The 10319-nt window shown below is 35.4% G+C and overlaps 1 protein-coding gene across 1 annotated transcript; it reads right to left on the bottom strand.

Annotated features, from left to right (window-relative positions):
- Positions 1 to 1489: 1489 nt before the first annotated feature.
- LOC143592726 (topless-related protein 3-like) lies at positions 1490 to 9802 on the bottom strand. The gene is made up of 24 exons (XM_077072577.1): positions 9636 to 9802; positions 8604 to 8783; positions 8391 to 8504; positions 8139 to 8297; positions 7891 to 8065; positions 7674 to 7803; positions 7478 to 7593; positions 7160 to 7295; positions 6957 to 7066; positions 6473 to 6542; positions 6336 to 6409; positions 6064 to 6252; positions 5698 to 5825; positions 5393 to 5627; positions 4303 to 4470; positions 4116 to 4214; positions 3873 to 4025; positions 3624 to 3734; positions 3353 to 3532; positions 2646 to 2774; positions 2469 to 2564; positions 2188 to 2370; positions 1916 to 2094; positions 1490 to 1830 (listed from the first exon to the last, which is right to left on the bottom strand). The coding sequence occupies exons 1-24, from the start codon at positions 9713 to 9715 to the stop codon at positions 1695 to 1697; spliced, it is 3330 nt and encodes a 1109-aa protein (XP_076928692.1). The 5' UTR covers positions 9716 to 9802; the 3' UTR covers positions 1490 to 1694.
- Positions 9803 to 10319: the final 517 nt, after the last annotated feature.

Genomic DNA, 10319 nt, shown 5'->3' on the forward strand with positions numbered 1-10319 from the left:
CTTGCCACCATGGCCCGTGATTTACTAACCGTCCAAGCTTCTACGGTAGCTTCGGAATCCGCTTTTTCTCTTAGTGGCAGGGTAATATCGGTGAGAAGAACAAGACTAAATTCGGAGTCGGTGGAGATGTGCATTTGCTTAAAGGATCACTTGGACTCAATCGATCGTATTCAACACGTAACCACTCTCGAAGATGGAACACCACTTGATGTTCGAGTGCACGACGAACAAGAAGGCATTTCTACAAGTAATTCCGAGGAAGAAGTCGCCGCTCAATAATTACGACGAACAAGAAGGTTTTTCTAGAAATAATATGTCACAACTTTATATTTATAAGTTTAATGTTTTGTTAGTTTGTTTTTGAAGATTTTAAAACATGTAACCTTTTTTTTTGAACTTCTTAAAGTAAATAAAATGAATTTTATGTTAATTGTTTTGTTTATTTTTCATGCTATACAAATACGAATCGTAGTTTAGAATCCAAATCGCAAACGAAAAACGAAAAAAAAAAAACTAAATGCACTTGTATTGCAAATCCAATGAACAAGTTTACATTGTACAATGGTTACATATTTAACTGATGATGTTCCAACTGATGAAACTCTGCAACTGATGTGTCACTGATTCATATTTTGCATCAGTGACAACAAACTCTGCAACTGATGAATGTTCCCACTGATGAGTATTCCTCATCAGTGGCAACCTTCAGTAGTTGTCTTCAGTGGCAACCTTCAGTAGTTGTCTTCAGTGGCAAACATCTTCAGTAGTTGTCTTTTCTTCATCAGTTAATTGTTTATTTTTATGTTAATTGTTTTTTTTATTTTTCATGTTATACAAATACGAATCGTAGTTTAGAATCCAAATCGCAAAACGAAAAACGAAAAAAAAAAAAATTTTTACACTGTAACCGGTTGGACCGGGTTAGGAACCGGTAAGAACCGGTTAGATAGGTTAGGGGTCCGAGGGTGGGAGAACCGGTTCGGTTCCCTAACCGGTTCGAGCCTGGAACCGGTTTAATTGAGGGTTTTGAATATAGGAACCGGTTAGGAACCGGTTCCGGTTCCTAGTCCCAAACCGTTTTGAACATGCCTAATGGCAAGAGCCAAAAAGGGACATCCTAGATTAGTAAATAATTGTCTTAATGAATTTTGTTAAAGTTATTTGCAAAATTTTAAATTGATAATGTTTATGAAATTATGAAAGTGGCATGCCGGATTTTAGGGTGTTACACAACTGTAGACCCTGAGTTTTGTTTGTGTACTAGGTGTGCGTTCAAAGACTTGTGCCGTCTTTTCACCCATTACGGGGATCGGGTTATAAACATACAAGTATATATAGATGATATCTAACTCACTTGTTATTGCTTATAGAACCATCAAAAGTAACATGATATGCTTAAGCATACATACGCCAATCAAAAGTAAAGGTTCATTATGTTGGGGACTTGGGGTTATAGGTATTGGATTTTGTACTCACTTGATGTGTAACCTGTGATAAATTTAGTTATCTCATTTGAACAATACACAATATCATAATAACATTTTCCAACGTCATAATACACTAAAAAGTCGGAACCACCACAAAACAATAATACTAATAAAATTATTGTTTAAACGAGACGACATAAGTAGGTAGAATAAGTATACTTTCCTGAAGATGATGAAAAACGGTTTACAGGCAGCGATATGATATTATTATTCATCAAGGCCCCATTTTCCTTGAGATTCTGATGGTTCTATTACCTTAACTGATCCATCTGTCAACCCCACTGCAAACTGGTTCTGTTCCTGTGGATGTGCGGCCACCACTAGTGGATACGGACCTTCATTCCTGCATAATAAACAATTATAATACATCTCACCACTTTTAATTATCTCTACACCGTTTATATGCATGTAACACCACATGTTCTTACCCGTTTGATATTGATGGTGGCGGTAAATATACAGACTGCGCAACGCGACATCTCAGTTTTAACGTGTCAGCGTCAAACACACCAATGCTGCCATTGCAAAAAGAAGCATACACTAGCTGACTGTTGCATGAGTATGACGCATAAGATATAGGCGCTGAAAGATTGTCTTGTGGGACCCACTGCGATAGAAATTCACATTGTTTAATAAAGCAGAACTTAAGACTATAGTAATATTAGTTCTTAACAAGTTGTTTTGTGTAAGTTAAATCTACCTGGCGTATGTGTTCCATTTTGGAGGCGTCATATATTGCGAGCTGTGTTTCATGGGATACCAGCAAACGTGTCTGGTCGGTGTGAAACTGAACTCGAGTGTCACCTGTTGGTGCTTTGCCAGGTGGCAGTTGTATCTGTACCATTTTCCTCTTCTCCCATGAATCAATGCTCCAGAAACAAATCTGCACGGTAATAAAAACTCATGTAATAATAAGTTGATAATCAATAATATATATGATTTAAAAAAAACAAGACAGCCAAAATTGACCACAAGTCTCACATGAGCATCAGCAGCTGAAGAAACCAATATTTTAAGAAGGGTAGAAAATGCAAGACCGGTTATCCTTTTCTGATGACCTCTCAGCTTTGATTTCACCTATAAAAGCCAGAATATTTTACATTATGTTACATTAAAAAACACAGAAAATTAGTAAAAAAAAAAAGAAAGATGAAACACCTCATCAACCCGAACATTATATATGTGAATTGTGGAATCTTCCATGCCAATAGCTATAATGTTGTTATCTTGAGGATGAAATGCTAGGAACGTTGAAGCCGGCGGAGGTGGCATAAACGTCGTCATAACCTAAATATAAAAAATCAAAGTTAATACAATATAATGTTATATGCGGAAAACATGATTTATTAGGAGTGAGTGTTAGAGATGTAAACGAGATGAGCCGCTTGTGAGCCTACTCGATACCAACTCGCTAAAAGCTCGAAACGGGCTGGACTTTATCAAGCTCGAGCCTACATTAGAGATCACTTAATAAATGCGTTTGAGCTCTGTTCTTGAGCTACTCAACATTGGCTCGTTAAAAGCTCAAATCGAGCCAACTTTACAAGCTCAAGCCTTAAAATAAGTTTGTTTAACAAACGAGCCCGAGCTTGACTTGTCATGCTCGAGTTGGCTCAAGAGCCTAAACAAGCCTATTTTTTTCCGAACAGCTGGAAGCCTATTATTTAAATAATTTTTATTTGATGTGTATTATATATACAATTATGATAAAAAATAACTATATAATATATTATAAACATTATATTTATTAAATTTATAAAAATATTATAAAATGTATATAAATTGCTAAGCAAATAATAATCGAGCCTAGTCGAGTTGGGGCTCGGCTCGTATGCACCCCTATTATACAGCAGTAATGAGTATACCTTAAAAGTCATCATGTTGAACAATGAAATTTTTCCACCTGCAGCCGACATCACATAAGAATCATTCTTTGACAGAGCTATGCATGGAACAGCTTCTTCAAGGTTGACACCTGTCACATCATTTGTCATAAGAAGACCACTGTTTGGTTGCCAATGCTGAGGAGTAACACTGGCAGTGGCCTTTAAACATCACCCACTTCAGAACTTAATAACCATTAAATCTAACAAGAAATAAAATATAACAAAATTATCAATGGTATAATGCCCATACTTTCCCAGTTGGATTTTGCTCAGTTCGGGCCCACTTCCACAGCCGCTGGATACCATTTGATCCAAGGGCGACAATTCCAACTCCAGAATTTGTATAAAGAAGCCGAGCTACCTGCATATAAATATCGTGTTCAGCATCATGCAACAAAATTGATAGGTGGCTGTGTGTGACGAGTCAAACAAGTAAAGTCAACATCTAACTAAAAAGAAAACGGGTCAAAGGGGCTGAACGGGTCAATGGAAGGCATACCCTGTTGGAGGCTTCGGCACTGTCGGGCATAGTAACTAGGCGGCACTGGGCAGCATCTACAATTTCGGTCAGCTGCCCGGATTTCACCTTATCATTAACATCATCCAGATTCCTTGGCTTTTCCAAGCTTGGACCAACAGAGTCAACACCATTCTAAATATAAAATGAATGAAGATGAAAAATACTCAGCAATTATATACAAAACGATTTATTTATTTATTTTGGAGCATATAACCAACTCACGAGAAAGTTAGAGGGTCTAGCGGGTGAGCTTTTCTCCACTTTACAGCTAACCGAACTGGGATTTGCCATAGAAGAAGAGCTAGGCATCTGGATCTGCATCTGATGCATAGAAAACGAAGCAGCTTAGATATTACATTTGTTGGTTGAACGAAAAGATTAAAGTTAACCACTTTAACAGAACAGAAACCTTGATTGCAGGGTGTTCAATGGAAGATTTTGATGGTTCAAATGATGGGGGGTCGGTTGCTCTTAATGACCTCAGACCAGCCGCATTTGCAAGAATCTTAATCCCATTGTCAGCTGTAGCAACAGCAAGAAGATTCCCTTCTTTGTTGAACCTCAAGCGTGGAAATATCTGAAACAATCAGTTAAATATGTGAATTAGAGAAGGCAATTTTGATCTGTTTACTTACATAAATGAATAAAAAGGGTCGATTTGGCTTATGTTGTCTCTCTAAAAAATCAAACATGAACTTTTTTTAAAAAATATTCGAAAAAAAAGATAGTTTGAATGAGTCAAACAAGTCAAAAGTCACCCAAAGTGTCCTTAAATGCATAAAGCTTCACATATCACTTTATTACAGATATCAGATTATGATTGTTGTTATTGAAGAGACAAATGCATATATGATATATCCCCTTGTAAACTTTATTAATTGCAATTTAACCAGCCCAAAACAAAAATTGCATATATCCCCTCCCTTAATAAATAAAAAACAAATTTTCCCATTTTGATTTATTTTATTAAAAAATAAATTGAAGAATGACTATTTTACCCTTAGTTTTACTAAAACTTTAAATTTTCCCAAATTGTAATAATTACCATTTCTAACCGTGTTTTTTACTTTTTTTTCTGTTTTTTATGCTTCGTTAGTGAGTTTTTTTCATCCTTTTTTTTTGCGTATTTACTAAGTCATTTTATTTTATTTTTGCCTTGTTTCATTGTGAACTTGCGTATTTTTGAAGAGGAACATGAACAGTCACTTCATCTGATCGGTTAGGTGTTTTTGTCATTATGTGAAATTTCAATAAGGAAGAAGAATAGAAGATATATGCAATTTTAGTTTTGGGTTGGGTAAATATGCAATTGGTGAAATTTACAAGATATATCCAATAACCCCATTGTTAAAATAGCATTCTTTTGTAATCATAATAAAGAAATAGTAACAAATTTTCACAAAAAAAAGTTTCCAGTCAACATGAACCGTTAAACAGACCACCCAACCCGCCCAATTTACCACCTCAAAGTATGAACAGCAATAAGAATATATACTAACCGGGAGTCCACCATCGGCATCTGTACTAGTGAGCATATTGATGCTATCCATATCCCAGAACTTTATTTGGTTTTCTTCACCAACTGCCAAAAAGTGGTTCTGAGTTGTGTCAAAATGTGCAACGCCACTTAACTTCTTTCTGAACCCAGCATAAGTTTTCTTAAGCGCCCCTTCACTTTCATTCCATTCAACGAGAAACGACTCCCCTTCTTTGCTTGTTCCACAAGAAAACAATCTAAAACAAAGCACTATATGTTTATAAACATGTTCATTTATATTGTTTTTATGAAATTTGATAAACTTACCGACTGCCATCAGCACTGTAAAGCATAGTGGTGCAGCCATGACCAGGAGCAGCATAGTCAACTCTAGATCCCATGTTGTCATAGAGCCATGCCTTAATCTTACCATCAATCGCAGTTGAAAATATGAACTGAAATATAAAGGAAAAATATAACTTTTATTAAAAATGCACCAAACCAAATATAAATTCAAGACAAGTGACAAGTTGACAATAAACCTAACTCTACTGCCTTTTGTTTCTAGCTCTCTTTATCTATTTTCAAATATCAAAGAGTCAAAGATGAGGTACAAACTACAAATCCATTACTTTTGATTTTCTTTATTGCTTTTAATATTCTTTATTTGACTATGTGCACGTATATACAAACCTGAATAGTCTCTTTCTGATGAGGGCATATAGAATAAACAGGTGCTTCATGACCTTCAAAATTAAACAGCTTCCGCCCCGTTAAATCCCACACCTTTATTAACTTATCATCCCCACAAGTAACAACACAAAGCTGTTTGTTTGGATGAGAAAATGCTAGATCATTCACTCCACCAACATGAGCATCAATCTGCATGAAGATAAAGAATAAAGTGGTTTAAAAGCGTAAGATTCACACGTTTCTTGTTGAACAAGCAACATTAATCAACTCACCTCTACTTGCTGACGTAAATCATTTGGTGCAGCATAAGCATACAAATGAATTAAATGCTTACTAAAAGCAGCACCTGTGACATCACACAATCAGCTCCTCAAGAGTCCAATTTAGAAAAGAACAAAAACATACCTACCAATAATATTTCCATCCGGGCTCCACCTAACACGGTTCACAAAAATTGGTGCATCCTTTACAAACGATGCCTGTAAAATTATTATGACACTGAGAGTAACTAAGCAGGCATGAGATTCAGTTACAGTGAAAAGACTAAAGGGAGAAAATTGGTAATTTAGTGGTTGTGTTTGTTGTGTTACAAGAAACTAAAGACTATATACATATATAGCTACGAGCTACAGCCTACAAGTTTGTTAGTTAGACCTAACCAACTCATATATGTAACTAAAGTCAACCTAAGTCAAACAAAGTACAATGCAATAATACTAACTGACCACACTCTTAGAGAATTTCAATAACAAGGAATGCCAAATGTGTTGCATCTTATGTCAATTTGCACACAATCTTTGATAACTTACATCTCTCAGAAGTTAACTGATTATAACTTAATAAAATGCAAGACACGAGAAATGGTTTTCAAATAATTATATAAATAGCCAGACCTGAAAGGACAAAGAACAAGATGTCATATCCCATATCTTGAACGGTTTTGATGCGAGTTTTTCACGTGACCCGGCTTCCCAAAGTGTTATTTCACCATTGTTAGATCCAACTACAGAATTCAAATCAAAAGGAAACAATATATATCATTATGAAATCAATCTTCTATAAATCGTAAGTCAAAGATCATTGATAGAATATATACCAAGAAGCAGTGTTTGGTGAGTAGGATGAAAATCCATGCTTGTGACAATGGATCCTTGATGCATGCTGAATGCTACTGTTCTTGGCAAGTCCTCAACTGACCAGGAAACTTGTTGTCTTGCAGGTTGGTAAGTAACCTTAAAAAGTCCACCAAAATGCTAATAAATTTCATGGTAATTTATGTATGAACATCACCATCATCATCATCGTACTCAGTATATTCCACCAATAACAAAGCTATGGTAGGGTCTGAGGAGGGTAAGATGTAGACAGCCTTACATATGTGAACATGTAAAATGCAAATATTGATCAATGTTACCTCTTCTACAGGCTGTGCAGGGCGCAAGCGTTTCATTAACTGTTCATGATCAGCATTCTGATAATCAGCCATACCAAGTGTAGCAAGAGGTGTTGCAGGACGTTTTAAAAAGGACACTGGATAACAAATAATAATTACCAAGTTAATTACCATACACATGTGTGTGTGGAGCCTTAAGTTGAAATTGAACCCTAACCTTGATTTGGAGGACCAGCTAATGATGATGCAGAAACAACACCTGCCTGAACAGATGAAGAAGCAGCAGCATTTGCCATCCACCCTGCTAAAGCATTAGCATTTGCAGTGGCTGCAGCGGGCGGAAAAGGCTGCAACAGAATAACATTTAAAAAATTCATTACAATTTAGAAATTAAATGAGAGAAATGTGAATATTGATTAAAAAGGGTAGCATACACCATGTGCTCCAAGTGAAGTATAAGCCATAGGTTTTGTGACTGCACCAGGTGGAAGATTGACCGGTGTAGGCACAATGGTGCCATTTGGAGGTGTGCATGTATGATCTGCAAATAAAGTCTTGATATCTGGATTTGGCCTTGGATTCTTACACAGCTGGTGCTGCCAATTTAAACTAGAAACACCAAAATACTATTAATTATATTTCAGTTTAAAAAGATTACAAATATATAAAATAGAAGTTTTACCTTTGGTTAATCAGAGTCCTCAATCTTGATGACTTTAAGGTAGGGAAAACAAGCTTCTCACGAAAAAGGGGATTTGCTTCTATTAGCTTTTTAAGCTCAACCAACAAAATGCTACGTGCTGTTTTAGTATCACCATACTTAGACAGCTGCTCATTTTCCCTATAATTACAAATAATATAGAAAGTTCAGTAAGAAAAAGAACAAGATAAACCGTAACAAATACACAACTTTAGGCAAAAAAGAGTGAATAACCTAAAATTTGTAAGTGTCAACAGCTGTGTAATCTCCTTATATAGATCTTCATTAAATGTTGAGAATACTTTCAAATCATTTACCAATATCTCAACCGCTTTCCCCTTATCTTGCCTGAGAGAGTCAATTACAATTTACAAGCATAGATACATAAATTAGATGAACATATCAAACATTTCCATAAAAAGTATTCTGTCAACTCATTATTCATACCTATCAAGTGCTTCAAGATACTTCTGTTTCCTGATTTCAAAAAAAATCTTCATTGAGTACCTGTTATCATCAACCTTGGTGTATCCAGACAAATACTTTTCTACTTCATCCCACTCACCAGCATGAACTTTCTCCTCAAAATACTTAACATTAAAGAAAAATCCAGACTCTTGCTCAAGCCTACACATAGACAAAAATAAACGATGCATCAGATAACCCGAACCTTCAGAAATCAAACCCTAACCATTATCAAAACTAGTAAAATGTTAAAACAAATTATAAATCTAAAACACTCTATATTAACACTAAAATCTAGCTCTATTCGGATATTTTCCCCAACAAATCATAAAATAATCAAGTTAGAACTCAAAAAACACTAATGAACTCTCATATTACTATTTAACAATATAATCGAAACAACAAACTGAACCTCCAAAACAAATGTTAAACATAAAACACACTAAATTAAACACTAACATCTAGATTTATTCCAACATTTTCCCAACAAATCACAAAATACTCATGTCCCTACTACGCTGTGTTCCCGAGCTCACTTAATGAAAGAAAGGAAAACATTTCCATTCCTTTCTTTTCTTTTCTTTTCATTTTCCTTTCCTTTCCTACCAACCAATTCCCTCCAAAATGGAAAGAAAGATTTTACACTACAAAACCTTCACTTTCCTTTCCATTCTCACATTAAATGAAACTCGAAAACACACATTTTCTTCTTTCCTTCCTTTAATGAAACTCGGGAACACAACACTTCCTTTCTTTCCATCCCTTTCATTTCCTTTCCTACCTTAAGTTGAACTCAGGAACAGAAACACGAATTAACTTCCGTCTCATGGTTCAAATATCCATAATCGTCAATACTATTCAGCAACATAATCTAAACAACAAATTTAACCTAGAAAACAACTCACAAAACAATCATAGACCTAAAACACAGTAACTTAACACCAAAATCCATCTCTACTCAACAAATCAGAAATTAACCCTAGAAAGCACAAGAGAGAAAAACGATCTATATACCTGTGTACGGCCTCCTTAAACTTCTCCTCTTCGAGAAACTGGAGTATGAGAAACACCAATTCTCGACTCAGCGACGACATTAATAGCAAGTATGTATAATTAGATCAAAATGAAGGCTAGCTAGGGTTTTGGAAGAATGAAAAGTGTGTGGTGTGGGACTTAGTCTCGCGATCTTCGATGCCAGAAAGAAGAGTCTTCTTCTATCTACTGTCTTATCACTTTTCATAACTACAATTGCTTATCAGATAAATACTACTACTTATTGTTTCCTGCGGATTTCAAATCGCTGATTGGAATTGGTTTGGAGCGGCTTTCAGTTACGATTATTTATTTTCATTATTAATTGTTTAATGAAAGTGTCGCTTTCTTTCGTGGGATTTTCGGTTGTTTGTGGGAACGAGACGAGATGAGAATTTGGGTGGGTGAGGTGGTAGTCGATTCACGCTTTCTAGATAAGTGGGACCAACCTCATTTTCTTTTTTACTTTATATTCATTTTGCATTCTCTCTTTTAATAATATAAGGTTGCCATTCTCATAAATATTTTAACCCAAATAAAATTTGTAGTTGAAATAAAAGATAAACAGGTAAAAAGTTGCGTCAATAGTCCTTTCCTTTTTCTTCTTTTTAGAACGGTGACTTTTTGTGTAGGCTACCGTCAATCAATCAATCAATCAATCATGCC

The sequence above is a fragment of the Bidens hawaiensis genome, unplaced genomic scaffold (assembly GCF_021521415.1).
Source record: "Bidens hawaiensis isolate Kalapana, Puna unplaced genomic scaffold, B.hawaiensis_p1.1 tig00041169_1, whole genome shotgun sequence".
In the NCBI taxonomy this organism is placed as follows: Eukaryota; Viridiplantae; Streptophyta; class Magnoliopsida; order Asterales; family Asteraceae; genus Bidens; species Bidens hawaiensis.

What these genes read in the sequence shown, in the direction of transcription:
- LOC143592726 (XM_077072577.1), bottom strand. Translation starts at nt 9,715, where the DNA reads ATGTCGTCGCTGAGTCGAGAATTGGTGTTTCTCATACTCCAGTTTCTC. An exon ending in ATGCCGATGGTGGACTCCCG is followed by an intron (nt 4,471 to 5,392) that starts GTTAGTATATAT and finishes TGATTGTTTCAG; the next exon opens with ATATTTCCACGCTTGAGGTT. An exon ending in CCACCATCAATATCAAACGG is followed by an intron (nt 1,831 to 1,915) that starts GTAAGAACATGT and finishes TTTATTATGCAG; the next exon opens with GAATGAAGGTCCGTATCCAC.